The 14,722-nt window shown below is 40.5% G+C and overlaps 1 protein-coding gene across 3 annotated transcripts in view; it reads left to right on the forward strand.

Annotated features, from left to right (window-relative positions):
- Window positions 1-14,722, forward strand: part of OGFOD3 (2-oxoglutarate and iron dependent oxygenase domain containing 3) — a 44,688-nt gene that overhangs the window by 8,670 nt on the left and 21,296 nt on the right. Inside the window, exons 4-6 of one of the 3 annotated variants that reach the window (XM_056337325.1) lie at window positions 470-512; window positions 6,858-6,922; window positions 7,501-7,557. The exons of 1 other annotated variant lie outside the window; for it this stretch is intronic. In XM_056337325.1, the coding sequence (XP_056193300.1) occupies window positions 470-512; window positions 6,858-6,922; window positions 7,501-7,557 (165 nt within the window). Of the gene's footprint in view, window positions 1-469; window positions 513-4,491; window positions 4,581-6,857; window positions 6,923-7,500; window positions 7,558-14,722 lie in introns of all 3 variants that reach the window. One more of the 3 variants, XM_056337316.1, reaches the window with a different exon arrangement.

The raw sequence follows: 14,722 nt of genomic DNA on the forward strand, positions 1-14,722 counted from the left end.
AATCATCACGTAAGTCAGGAATATCAGTGTCATGCTCAAAGCGATACACAGCTCCTCTAAGTGCTCAGTTCACTAGTCAGGCTGGCCGCTTGGTGATGCCAGATTCTGTTGGGCTTCTGATTTTGGTACAGCGCTTCTGCATTGTACAGAGTTATTTGTACTGCCCCTAAGCATCAAGATCTGGGCTTTTTTAATGTTTAATCTTACTTGGCCAGAATGTATTTGAAAGACAGTGTTTTGGGGATTTATGGAAGGGGGCTACAAGCACAGAAGTTCTGCAACATAGATACTTTAGTTTCATGACAGGCTGCAAGATTCAGTTTCAAATAGCTGGCATCTTCTATTAACTCAATTGGGTTGTATCTGATGCATCAAATAATACTGAAGAATTACACGTTGTAAATAATGACATTAAAGGACAAAGTAATTGGACTTCAGTTCTCATCTGAGGTTATTGTTTTGCCTGCAGAATAGCAGAGAGGGGACTGTCCTTGGGAGGATCTGATGGAGGGGTGAGCAGTGTCCTGTTACTTTTTACATTCTCTTACTGCCAAGGCAAGATTATAAATGCATTTTGGGAGCTTAGAGGAGAGGAGATGGAGAGTTTTTCCTTCCATTCAGGCTAGGAAAAAAAATTGTTTGGAAAGTTGTTTTTTTTTTCTCCCATTAATACAATTGCTAGCAGCGTAATTTGTGACTTCTGCAATACAGTTGACATTTCCTTTTATTCAGTTCTGTTATTTCTAGCGCCTCTCTTGAACTGATTTTGCCGTCTCCATTTGGAAACAGTTAGTGTAGCAGAACTGCACAAGTTTGACTTCTGAAACTAAATTACAGTGGTTCACAGCATCACGTAAAGATTGGTTTTGTGTAGTGACAAAAAGTGCCATGTAATTTCTTAAGTAGACCTTTGAATAATATTCTTGAAAAATCAAAACAAACCCACTTCTCTTTAACAAGCACATTTATTTTAATTTCTTTCCCCCTGTCTGTGTCAGGATATTTCTGTGTATGAACAGAAACTGTCATGAGTATTTGTAAACGCGACCGCTGTAGGTCTTTGCTGAATTAGGACGTGTATTGGCAGAAAAGGAGAAAGGTTTCAATGAAAAACGAAGACTTTATTGTCCTTGTGATTGCTGAGAAAGACCTGCAAAATATATAACCTGAGAAACGTGAGCAGTGCTGCCCACTGGAAACAATATGTTTAAAAGATTTGACGTTCTCTGTTCAGTTCTGTCAGGATCCTTTGGATTTTTTTTCAGTTCTGTGGTTGCATGATTTGCCACTTTGCTTAGATTACTCGGCCCCTTGGGACCTCCAGCTTGACAGCACCAACGACAGGAGTTAAGTGGGTTTCCTATCCTGTTCTTTTGGGACCTACATGTGATTTTTCATTAGACTTCTTCAAAGAGGGATTACAAGGGCAGCGTTTAACACGGACAGCTTCATGGATTTGGATCACAGAAAGCTAATGCCCAGCTGGGGTCAGGGCACTGGAGAAACTGAGGCAGAGAAAGTTTGGAAGAGACATAGTGGGAGGCAAACTTGCTGCCCAGTGCTCAGAGCTGGGCAGGGCTCCTGAGCTGCTGTACTTGGACAACAAGCCAGAGTGTCAGACAAATACAAATCATACATAATTTTGGAAGCATCATTGTGAGGTTTTTGGAAGGGGAGGGGAAATGGTGGCAGGGAGAAGATTCTATTGCTGCAATAAAATAAGTCTGTTAATAAATCAGATCTCCATTGAGAGGTGTGGGCTCTGGTCTAAGCCTTCTCAGATTTCTCACAATCTGTAAATATGAGAAACTTATTGCATGCTTGTTACTCTTTAGGGAAAAAGGTGCAAGAAGTTGTGTAGTGTTGCGTTGAGGCCTGATCCAAAATAGTGGATAAACACTGAAAGATGTTAAAAACAAGAGCTGATCAGTGTTTCTGGGAGATCATGTTTAGTAGAAGCCTTTAAATAGTCTCTTTACCTAGCTTCTTTTATGCCGCCTTCTTCACTGTTTTTCCATTTTAGTTTTTTTCAATGTGCATGCTTGTATTCCCCATGTCATGGAGTGAATCTTTTCCCAGTAGTGCTATCTTGGCTCCCTGATATCGTTAAATACTGATGGATATGTGCTGATGATGTATAGATGAAGCTGTCTTTCTTCATTTGAGCCTTTTTATATTTTCAAATCTCTTACCTACACAGCATACAAAATGTTTCAAGGTTTACTTCATTTACCTACTTTGTCTGTCAACCTCTCAAGCTTCGAGCCTGTTGGATTAGGTCTGGCTTGTTGCTTTAAATCGCTTCGTCTTTAGAGTGTTTGGATAATTCTGTCTGGTTATGTCTATTGTTCTAAGACTAATTTTTTCCTTAAAAAAATCCTTAAGTAACTCCTTGTTTCTGGTTAATTCTTTCTTTAGCTGCTTTGATCTCTCCACTATTCCAAATAAAACTTCTTCAGATTTCTACTGGGATGCAGACTGCGTTTTCATCCTCTCAGATTTCCTGTTAACCCCTTTTTAAGCAACACGTCTAATGTTTTTTTTTCTTTTTTCTGTCATATTTCTCTTATTTTGAATCCACATAAGTGGATTTGTATTTATGTGTCTGGATATAATTTATTAAAGACCTGAACTTGTAGTTTGTGACTTTTGTCAATTCTCTCCTCCCTTTGTTTGCTGCCTTTTCTGCTTCCTTGGAGTACCGAAGGATAGCACAAAACTTGTTTCCGTTTCCATCCTTCTCTGTTGAGAAAGTCCTGGCAAACATCTGAATTATTGAAATCTCCCAGGAACCATGCCCTAGCTGTTGTGCTGAGCTTTCTGTCTTATCTTCCTTTGTAATTTTCCCTAGATTTATTTTTATTTACGTACACACACGGAGTGAGGCTAGAGGAGGCCATTTTATAGTCTCGTCAAAGTTTCAACAGAATCCAAACAGGAGCCTCTTCACCAGTACGCCGCTTTTCCTTGTGCGTCTCTGTAAAATAGTTTTATACTCTGTTCCTTACTCACAGAATATGAACTGCATTAGTTCTCTTCCTGTTTGCCTCAGCTGAGGTTTTTTTCTTCATTTTATAAAGATAATGACAATTTCTTCCCTAGCTAATGTTTTCTTACTCACTACCTCTTTGCGTTACTTCTTTGGTCATGACTCATTCCTTCACGTCTTTGTAGGTGCTGTTGTCATAACATCTCTCTAGTGTAAATTAAACAACTCATTTATTATCGGCTATATTGGCATTTATTTAGAAGCCCCAGAAAAGAAATCCCTGGGTGCAGCCAGTCAGCTGCGGTCTGTTTCCTGCATTGCAAAAAAACTGGAAGTCACCTAGACCTCCCTTTTGAGGGGAAAATTAAATTTCTTAATCACTGGGAAAAGCAAACAACCTGCGTAGCTGTGATGCCCGACAAGGGTTTCTGCTGTGGGCCCACTGAGCCGTGCCTGGAACAGGGGTTCTGCAGGCTGTACCCCTCCTTACTCTGCTTTCAGCCCTCCCAACCCAACTCTGAAGTCCTCAAAATGCTGGCGTCTCTGTTTTCCAGGGAGAAGTTTTAAGTCTCTGTGTAACGCCTGTCCTATTTCATACCTCTGCTACAGCCGTGTAGTGTTTTGGCTTCCTAATTAGCCTCCTGATAGCACTTAGGAAACACATCCTTGTGAGGAGCGAAGGACAGACTTGGCAGTGTCTTTCACTTTCCCTACGGCTGAGTGTTGGTACGATTATCGAGCCGTGACTCCGTGAAGCTGGAGAGGACCTGGCTGTGTCTAATCTGTATCCAGTGTGGACTTGTACTGGACTCCGTAGCCAAATATTGCATTTAATTTCCCCAGTAATAACCTGTACCTCCAGCAATCTGAATGATGTATATGTTAGATTGGTTACACTTGTGTCTCATAATTAATCAGCCTAACCTGTGAGAGGCGTTACCCTAAGAACATAACCTTTGCTCGCCTAATCTCAAGGTTCAAGCAGGGAATATTTAAGGGTGGTGGTGGTTTGGGTGCCTCTGAGGCTGCCTGCAGGGACAGCAGCTTTGATGCTGCCCAGGGGTTGGTGGCCATGTAGAATCTCTGTTGCTCATCCCTCTCCTCAGCCGGAGGGTGTGAGCCTTCCCACAGCAGGAGGGGGAAGGGTCTGAGCGCTACCAGCTCCTCTGGAGACAAGTAGAAGCAAGTTCTTGCAATTTTTTCTTTTGGGCAGTGTGTCTGCTCTTTTCTTTAAAAGCATCGCTTAAAGCTTTTAAGGGGTGGAGGAACTGCTGTGCAAGTGCGTATGTGTTCCGTGGTTGGCAGTCCCTTTCCGTGAGGATCAAAGGCAGGGCCTGTCGTGCTCTGCAAGGTGGGGAGATTGATCTTTTTTGCCGTATGCTGAGATGTGGTCGTTACTTGCATGTTCTGTTTGAATCCTTTTAGCAGTGAGAGCGTGGAGAGTATGGGACGGACAACACTGAAGGTCCAAAAGAACATATCTTGTGCTTTTTCTTTTTTAGAGGCGGTTCAGTTTCCTTTGTATGGAAGTTCTGTAAACCAGGATATTGGGGAAGCTCTGTTGAACAGTTTCTCGGAAATAGGCATGTGGGTACGTGTGTTTGCAGTGTTCCTGCCATCTTTAGATAAATTTTGTAGAGCTTTCAGCCTGGGAACACTGACCTGAATTGCAGGCTGACCCTTCATCAGATAGTTGAACTTGAAGTAACGGTGTTGTTACAGGCTTCCACCAGGGTATTCTTCTCAGTGTAGGAAATGATGCTGAAAATATTTAATGTTCTGAAATGGCAGAGGCCAAAAGAAATGTATTTCAGTTTCTTTCCAAGGTAGCTGTTAAATAAATAGCTCCATGCTCATGCTTAATCAAGTCCCTGTCTACATCTGGCATTCAGTTCATTTCCCCTGTCTGAAACAACCCTGAAGAATATTCTTTTTCAGATTCCCTTTTCAGTCTTCATCTGGCTTTTCTTGTAGCTATTGTTTTTTCAGCTACGAATACCTACAGTTCTTGGGGGTGTCTTTTATTGATTCATTTGGTTATTTTGGATCTTCCCAACTCTAATCATTTGGAGCTTGAAAAGTGAGAAGAAATGTGTGTGTTCGGAAAGCACACTGAAAGGCAATTTGTTTTTAAAATAAATTAATCTTTTCAGATGAGTCCTGCTACTTCTCCTTATAATCTACTTTGGCATGATTTCAGGCATATTTTTGAAGCTACACAGGAGCAGTTTTACTCCTTCTAGCTGTAGCATAGGTTATTGTACAGAACCAGAAACGAATAAATGAAAATATTTTGCTTCTGAAGCTTGAGTAAAAAGCTTATTACAAGAACTGCTCTTGCATGACTGTGAGAGTACTTGTTTCCGTAACAGTCCTCTGAAGCTTTTGGAGAACTGTGGGAAGGGAAGATCTGAAATGCTCATGCCATGTCCACTTGAATAGCTTTGTTACCTTACATATTTTTACAGGGGCAAATAAAACTATTTGGGTAGGTTTATTAAAAGAAAGTTGTTGCTATCCCTTTTAAAAGGAGATTTTAGTGGGGTTTCCCTGCTTCAGCTCTGCAGCTCAGAGCGATTGAGCCTGCAGTAATTGTCTTTTGCTGAGAGACTGTCATGGATATCTTCCTCCAACGTGCCCCAGAGGAGGAGGGAGAGGAGTGCTTTGAGGCTAGAGGTGAACCAAAGCTGAGCTGCCGCCTGGCGTTGCGGCTCTGACATACCTGTGGGCTGATGCTTCCTCACCAGTCTGTCTGCTTTTGGATGAAGATTCAAAGTGGCTTCAAACAGTACTGTTCCAACCATGGCCAGAAATTCTTGTCGCTGGTAAGGTGGAAGTTATCATTCTTTCCAGGCAGCTCACCTAGTGGTATTATTACGGTTTGGATTTTGTTAGAATAATGTGAATGGTATGTGGTGCATCAGGAAGTGCCAAATTCCAAGAGGAGTGTTTTTATATCAGAGATGGCATTAATTCGGTGCTGGTCAGGTTAATTAACTGTTGCTACTTGATATTTCCAGTACAGAAAAATAAGACTGCTATTAAGCAGTCGTATTTTTAAAAACAGTTTAAATGATGCAAAACAATCATGTATTTTGTGGACAGCAAGGGGCATACAAAAGTGTACTTTATTTAATTTAGAGAAATAATTTAAGAGTCCTGAGAGGTAGCTCTTTATCCTGGCAAACGTGAATACTAATCTTTTTAGCTTGGTCTGGAGCTCAGCAGAAGTGTTTGGCTTGAATCAGATGAAGAAATGGATTGAATTTTCATATGTAAAAACTTTTCACTCTTTGGTTTTCTTCTACAGTGGTTTAGAAATTGAGAAGAAAGTTTGGCTCTAGTAAGCCTTAGAATGATAATTGTTCTTTTAGACAGACTTTTATGTCTGTATTAAATATGAGAAGTACACAGAAACTCATGGTGAAAGAGAAGTTTTAATAACAAATGTTGAGCAAGATAAATATTAGTGCTGCTATTTGAGCCCTTCACAAATACTGGAAAATTAGTCATCTTTGTGTGGAAGGGAAATGACTTCAGGGAGGGATCCAGGAACACACTGACTTACCCCCAGCCCATGGAGGAAGAACGGCAATTCTGTATGTCGGATCTGAACCTCAGGAACAGTAGTCCTATGCTTTTTTCATAGTACCTTAGTATTTCGTGTATCTATACAGCAAACTAGGGGAGGTTTATCGTTGTAAAGTAAGCATTAGTATTGTGAACCTAAATGCTAGAAACTAGTATTTTTACTTGGGAGGCTGGGGAAAGGGAGAGCCAACTTGGGACAGTTATTAAAGGTCATAGTTAAATAATGATAAAACCTTTTCATGCTCATTTTTCCTACTTTTTTTGTTTCCTTTCCCAGGCATCAATTTTGGACTTGCACTCCGGAGCTCTTTCACTGGGGAAGCATTTTGTTAATCTGTACAGGTAAAATGGGGCTGTGGCTTGCTGCCTCCTTGTTATCCCCACCCTGCAGTGCTCGTTGCCTCTTCAAGTTTCTCAAGCCCTGTGGGCTGTAGAAGGTCGTTAGATTCACCACAGTTTCCATGACCAGTAGAAGAACTTTTGTGACATGAAAACCAATCTTTTGTTGAACTGGGTGCTCTGAAAGCTACCATTACCTTTATTTTCAGAGTTCTTATTGCACCAGTAAATAATAGTATATTTTCACAGTTAGTTTGTCAGTGGTAGAAGAAATCAAGTAGTCTGAACTCTTAAAAACCTGAATCCAAGTGTTTATTTCATGACATGGGAGGGGACTTTTTTTAATGCCTGGGGAATTCTGTTATCGGTTGATCCATCTCATCTGTTAATCTTTTAACACTGACTCTTCTAGCAATGCTTTTGAAATACCATGCTCAAAAGCATTTGTGGGATTTCTGTGTGTTTGTGTTTTCATTTTTTGATTGTAGGCAAAGCACAGGTGGGAGTGAGAATGCATCTTAGTGTTACTCAGGCAGTCTGATTCAGTGACTTCTCTTTTAGACTGTTGTTTAATTTTTCAGGTACTTTGGGGACAAAGTTCAAGACATCTTCACAGAAGAGGATTTTGCATTATATCGGTAAAGACTTTCAATGACTGCTGAATCAACCACATAACTTTAATTTTTATTTTTTTTTTGGTAGAGTTCAGGTTGGGAGGGGATTGTCCTTTGGATTCAGATATACAATTGAATTTGTGGCTCAAAATAGCAATTTCTGTGAGAAGTAAGATGCCTTGAGGAAAATAAGTAAAAGGACCTTTTGGTGACTACTTGATAAATAATATCTGCTGCTTTGAACTTAGCTGTGTTACCAACGTCAGGGCAGTATTGACACTGTAAACATAACCAGAGTGATGGCAGCGCCACACACCTCCCGTTCTGCATAAGGGGCTGCTGCCAGCCCTGCAGGCAGGGAAAACTGCCTCATCTGAGTTCTGTGGTTGTTTGCTGGAATGTTACAGCTGGGTTGTAAAATCCTTCAGCATTAACTGCTATTTCACGTGGGCTGTCCAAGAGATGTTGTCTTCGTCATCTAACACACTCCTGTGCTATTGTTACATTAGGGACTTGGGTTCTTTGGGTGAGGAGTAGCAAAACGGTAAAAACGGTAAAGCAGGAAGTGGAAGGACTTCACATTGCTCATGTTTTGGCTGGAGAAGCAGAGCATACTTTCCGCCTAAGAAGTCAGAGTATGAGATGACGCTGTAGTGTCATAGCTTTACCATCTGATGCTTTTATCTTTCCTGTAGACCTGCTCATATATTTCACGAACACAACAAACGTAACGGTTCCGTGTGTCTGAAGGTGTGGGGCCAAAGTTCAGCAACAAACATTCTTTGACTAGATAAAATAAATCCTTAGTTACGTGTTTCAGTTGCTTTCTCCTAATTTAAAATGTACCTGGCTTGAACATTTTAACTTGGGTTTTTTCCTTGCCTTTGTGAAAGAATATGACCTCCCTCTACTGGTGGAAGTAGTATTAAGTAGCTAAATAGGTTTATTAGTTTAGTAACTCTTATTTGTCTTAAAATATTAACTATTTAAGCTTATTTTGGATCAACAACTATTTTTTAGATAATCTTGTCTTTGTAAATGAAATTCTTTAAAATGTGTTTACTTCTGCCCTGAAAATCACAAAAATGAGATGCTGCCTTGATTGTTGTTGAATTTTGACTGTATAAAGAAAGGGTATAGTTTCTGCCTCACCAAGATAGTGGAGAATATTTTGAAAATAGTCTTTGTTTTGCCCTCCATTCTCTAGATTAAAGAATCTGGAGAAAAAACATGAGTGTATGGAGGGAGTGTCTTACTAAGGAATATTCGTTTCACATGAACAGAAACATTCACTTTTTCAACTGTTTTCATGAATTTCTGATCCTTATACTGTGAGATGAGGCAGCTTCTAGGGAGTATCAATATTCCATTGGTATTTCATGCCAATATAGGGGGTGTTTCGGTCTAGCTGGATACAAATTTAATAAAAAATACATTGTTAAATGCTTCTTTTCATATTAATGGCAGTGCTTTAACATGGACTGTAGTACCTTATGTCCTTAATGAATGATTTTATGCTATTTTGGGGAGCATTTATCTTCATTACCTTAACTTACCTACCAAGGTCAGTTTAAAAAGACATTAATTGCATTTAGTTATTTCTCTCAAGAGTGTATAAGTATTGCTGATTGCAACAATAACAAATCTGATAGGCTTTGTGAGCCAGGAGGCTGGTTTCTAAACTGTCAAAATCATGTTCCTTTGGAATTGGTTATGGTTTCTAAGCTGATCCTTTAACCACCATCTGTACAGCGGTTCCTCTTGCTTCACGTAATAGATGCGTCTCTATCCAGAAGAGACCTTTAAATCTGGACGCTTGGTTTAAGGATTACAACTTCAGCAGAAAATGGCACTAGCAAAGATTGGTTCCAAAAACCTTTGACTTAACTAAGGTAGAGACATAGAGTAGAGGAAGAGCTGATAATGTCGTTTCTTCCTTTTATTTGTTTTGCACGTGTGATTTCTGTTAAAACTTTCTGGCTGTGCAAGAGCATTGCTTTGCCTGTTTCTGCTGCCTTCAGTGCTTTTCCCTGGGAGCAGTGTGGGGATGCTGACAAGTGGGCTGGGGAAGCTGAGTAGTTTTGCAAAGCTTTGAGTGTTCCTGTCACCGTGCTTGAATCGCACTTTGCAGCAACTCCTAACAGTGCATTTTTTTGCTAGTCTGGCAGACCTTGTATCTTACAGAAACTAAAAATGCCACAGAAAAGTTCTTCTACTCAGTCCTTTATGCTGCTGCTGATACATTAAGTTGGTAACTTTGCAATCTAGTGATGAACGTCCTTTCTCTTAAGCTATATGTTCCTTAGACTTCTGGCTGTTGGCTTTTTTTTTTTTTTTTTTTTCCTTCTTTCTCATCACCCCACTGCAAAATAGATTTCAGTAACAGCTTCTGTAGAAGGGCTGTGCTTTCAGGGAAAGGCAGAACAGAAATCCCTGAAGTCTGGCTTGTGCATTTTGGTATTATCCAGTGATTCAGTGTGAATGTACGAGGACCGATGACAAATTCTGTGAGGGATTGATTTGTTATTTATATTGGTGGCTGGGTGTGTACTCGTGTATTTACTGCCATAGCAGAGCTCTGTGTAGTGCATCCGCCCAGAGCCAGGGCATACCCTGAGCAGTCTGAATGAGAGAATAGTTGCTGTGGTTAGGAAAATGAATGCTTACATTCTCCAGCATAAAGCAATATTTTCTTTGTAGCTATAGTACACCAGAGCTTTCCCAACAGTTCTTGATATATAGGGACATGGAGGAAAAAGTATGAAGAATGAGTGGGCCAGGATCAGGAAGGGAGGGGAGGCTCCTGCCTGAGGCCCCTGCTGCTGCTGGGCGCACATGAGAAGCGGCTGAGGGAGTGATACGGCTCTTGCTACGTTGGATCTGGTGCAGTTAGAGTTTCTGGGCTCATTCCTTCCTTCCTCGATGGCACTTTCTGAGCTGAAGTTTGGCTTATCTTGTCGCATGATTTACACACCAAGTACAATGTGTTTGTCCTTAAGTATTTTACCAATAGGCTATATAAGCTGCATCTGGAATAGCAGGGAAGGGATGGAAAGGAAAACTTGAACTCATGATATTGATAAATGTTGAAATGGCCCAGTCAGTGGAAAGCAGGCTGTACAAAAGAGTTTTTATAGGCCAAAAAGTGACCTTATACTAGCTTTGAAAACAGCTACTTGCTGTATTTGGCATACATTGGGCACAGAATGAGCTGCAGTATACAGATGCGTGTGTTCAGATACACACTTTACGGGATCCTAGGGAACACTTTGATCTCTGAAGGAAGTCATACCTTTGCTCCGACTGCCAGGTAAATGTTCGATTCCCACGTATAGCATTTAATTTGCTGTTGCAGAGAGGGACAAAAGATACTTCGTGGAGTTTGAAGCAGAGTTCATGTTTGCACTGACAAGTTTGTCAACCTGTGGATGACTCCTGTGGTGGAGTAAATGTGACTATGTGGAACAAAGGGCAGCAGAGATTATTGCGGAGCGCCTGCAAAATGCACCTCCTGCAGCGCACAGCACATGTCTTTGCCTTTGGCACCAAACTTGTAAATGGATGCTTTTTACACGTTTACATGAGCTACAAGCTTAGATCTCCTTGTCATTAGTTACAATAGTGCAATGCAGTGTTTGTGAGTAAGGTCAGTGTTCTACACCATAATTCCCCATCACCCCCTACAGTAAACATTAAGTTCTTTTAGATTTTATGTGGCTTGCTTAGACTTTGAACTGCAGCCACTTTCATATGACAAAGTGAGAAGTCCTGGTTGTTATTCACATGCGTTGAGAAAGTCTTCCCTTGCATATTTTCCATTTTCTTCTCTAGGTTATAGTGCCTATGTATTTTATTTGACTGATGCCGCATTATTAGAAAGTAGGTATGAAACACTATGTGTAGAAATGATGTCAATGTGCTGGCTCAATAGGGAATTTCATGGACTTTCTGTAGGTTTTGAGCAGTATGGTACATATTCAAGGAGGAAAAAACATCTCTGTGCTCAAATGTATTGTTCTTTGGAGCTTGGTTCTAGCAAATCTTTGCCATATGGGTTATTCATTCAAACATCAGTAGAAATCTAATTTATTCATGACTAAGGCTTTTTCTGTTGTTGATTCTCTTTAATTGTTTTTTTTTTCCATGCTGCATTACAGTGCAATAATTGGTTTGCGTATTTGCAGGCCCATTTTTTCCAGTTGAATAGTTTGTGTTAAACTGCTTGGGCATTTGTTGGACGTGTATCAGATGACACTATGTATCAGGATAGTATTTCAAACTTAAAAATTTAAGAGCATTCACAGGATGTGAAGAAACAGGGAGGCTGAGGTGGCCGGTCACTCTGCTCCATCATAGGTTACATAGGTTTCTGTTGTACCTCCTAAAATCAAGCCTGAACTTTGGGAATACCCAATTCACAGTGATGTAGATTACATGTATTTTTTGTCACGTGTGTATGTTGGGGAAGAAAAAAAAAAAAATCCAGTCTTGGATATGTCCTTTCTGTCCCTATCACTTCTCTTCAGAAGGGTTGTTCTGCGAAGGGCTTTTCTTGTGAGCAGAGCTTGCTGGAAAGGGGTCTTGTTTCCAGTTTCCAAACTTTGCTTGGGTTTTTCCATGTTGGATTTGGAGTTCATTGACATTAATAAATAACTTCCTACTGACTTCAGCATGTGCTGGATTAGGCCCTAAAAAAATAATGTGGTTGTTCCCCAGTTCTTACAAATATGTTTGAGACCACTGAAGGCAAACTAGGAGATTAAGTGTCCTCTCCCCCTGAGACTTCAGTCTTTTATGACTTTGTGGACTGCTCATCAGGCAAAGTTACTTTTGCGCTTTTTTTTTTTTTTTTTTTTTTAATTACAGCCAAGTTAACCCCTCTTGCTCATTGAGCTCTGATTTGAATGGTCAGTATTCGTTTGCCTGTTGACTCCTTTCTTGAAGGAAGGCTGTTGCTGTAACCTTGCTCCCTGGACACCTGGTATCATGGTGTGTCTGTATTATATACTGTTATACCATTATACAATTGTATACCATTAAGTACAAAGGGTAAACACCTGTTTTTTGAAGCTTAGTCCAAGTTCCATGATATCAGTGGGGCTTTTTGATAGTTTACAGTTTTTGTTGAACAGCAAATTATTTATGTGCATAAAATTCCTGTTAGTCCGCTACATATGCGAAGATTGCCTTGATTGATTGAGTTTGGAGGGATACTGGGATCTGTAGGATGACAGCTCGCAGGGAGGCAAAAGGCAGGAATGCACGGGCTGGCACCTCTTGCTGCCTCGTGCAGGTGAAGGCACTGTGATTGAAAGTAATGCCGAAAGCCAAGAGCACGCAGGAGAAATCAGAGGCCGGCGGTGTCCTTACCCACCCAGAAACCAGCTACGCGGGTCAGCTGGAGGTGGCTGCTTCCATGAGGCCAGGAAGCACCTAAATGTCACACTTCTATTCCTGTCACTTCAGCTGTCTTCCTATTCACTGCCTCCCCTGCCTGCTTAATTTATAAAGAGGAAAACAACCTTATCTTCTGAAAAAGATGCTTGTCTTTGCCACATACTTAAACTGTCAAGTCTGGTTTTCTTTTCTCTTGATAACCTGTTGGCCAGTCCAAAGCAGGTAGACTTTTGGTTGCTGGTATTGTCTGTCGGGAAGAGTTGAGTAGAGCTTTGTTTCCTGCTTGGTTTGCAAAACACGCAGTATTGCGCATAAGTCTCGAATAGGAGTGAAGCTTTAATGGAGCCTTATAAACAGTAGACAGCAAATCTTAATAGAAAGCTTTTAAAAGTGGAAAAGAATCAGCCTGGAAGAGGAAGCAGTACTGCTCAGAGCGCGAGACAGCTGCTGGAGATTTAAAGTTATGTCAAGACTGTGGCCTGACTACTTGAGAGTAGATCTGTTCCAGCTGGCTGATGCAAGGGAGCGTGCTCGTTTAGTACTTGGGGGTTAGGCTGTTAATTCTTGGGTTGGGTTGTTCAGAGTGCCAGCTGCCCTCAATTCGTGAAGTAAAATGAGTAATTACATTTAATGCTTTTTGGGAAACAGAAGGCAGCCTCTGCTGAAGTCCTGCTTCTTGGAAAGAAAACAAACAGAAAGATCGGGCTCCCACAGGCATGAAGGGAAGGACCTGCAGATCCATTCCTGATGTCAGTTTTACAAACTGTGCCGTTGTGTAGCTCTCAACTTGAAATCTTAGTTTGTGCAGATATGTAAATACCTGAAAATTTGAGCTCTAACTTCGTGTAATGGTTTTGATATTCCACACGTAAAACGGCTTGAATTGACTCCTAAACCTTAGAGCCCTAAAAATGTAAAGTGAGACAAGTTAAAAATTAAATTACTCTGTGTGTGTTTATTTTTGGTGAGGGACAAGATGTGAACAGAATGAATAGTTGTTTGGAGTTTTTTTAGTACTTGTGGAAATAGTTTTTAAGAGGTCCCTTTCACAGCCTAACGCTGTAGGTCTGCTTTTAGTTCTGTCACTTCTTAGTCACTGTTTCAGTTCCCTAGAGAAATACCTGGAAACTTTTTTGAAAATGACGCTGAAGTTCAGTACTACTGGAGAGATGTCTGACGCAGAAAAGATGCAAAACCACTAATGCAATTTTCAGAAGTGTGTTTACTCAAGAGTATCTTCTTTCTGTGCTACTTTTGAAGCACTTAGGAAGAAAAGACTAATTATAATAGGTAAGAATTTGTTAAAATTAGGAGAAAACAATATAAAGTTTTTAAGCATAGATGAACTGTAAAAAACCCCAACAACCAACAGTGTTTTCGTTTAATCTCATTGTGTTATTGCATTCTTTGATGGTTTGTAAATTTCGTCAGAGTTAAATACTAGCTGTATGTGTTTACTGGCGGGGTTTGCCAGTGGTATTCCTCATTAATTACCAGTCTCTTCTCTTCAGAAGTGCTGTTGCCTGACCTCAGGCTGGCAGTTTGAGCTGGCCCTGTGCGCAGCGATACCTGGCCTGAAAGGTGGATGCTGCTGTATAAGTAGTTCTGTATCCGAACACGTGTGATTATTAGTCTTCTGTTGTCATAATCTTAAAAACAAAAATGAAAATCCTATTATTTTCTTCCTGTCTCCCAAGAAATACAGGAAGAGCCAAGGTAGAAACAGTTTGGTTGAATCTTTGAAAATAGCTGGGAAAGACATCTTGTATTCATGTTTAAGGAAAATCCGGTT

Source organism: Falco biarmicus, chromosome 1, assembly GCF_023638135.1.
Source record: "Falco biarmicus isolate bFalBia1 chromosome 1, bFalBia1.pri, whole genome shotgun sequence".
In the NCBI taxonomy this organism is placed as follows: Eukaryota; Metazoa; Chordata; class Aves; order Falconiformes; family Falconidae; genus Falco; species Falco biarmicus.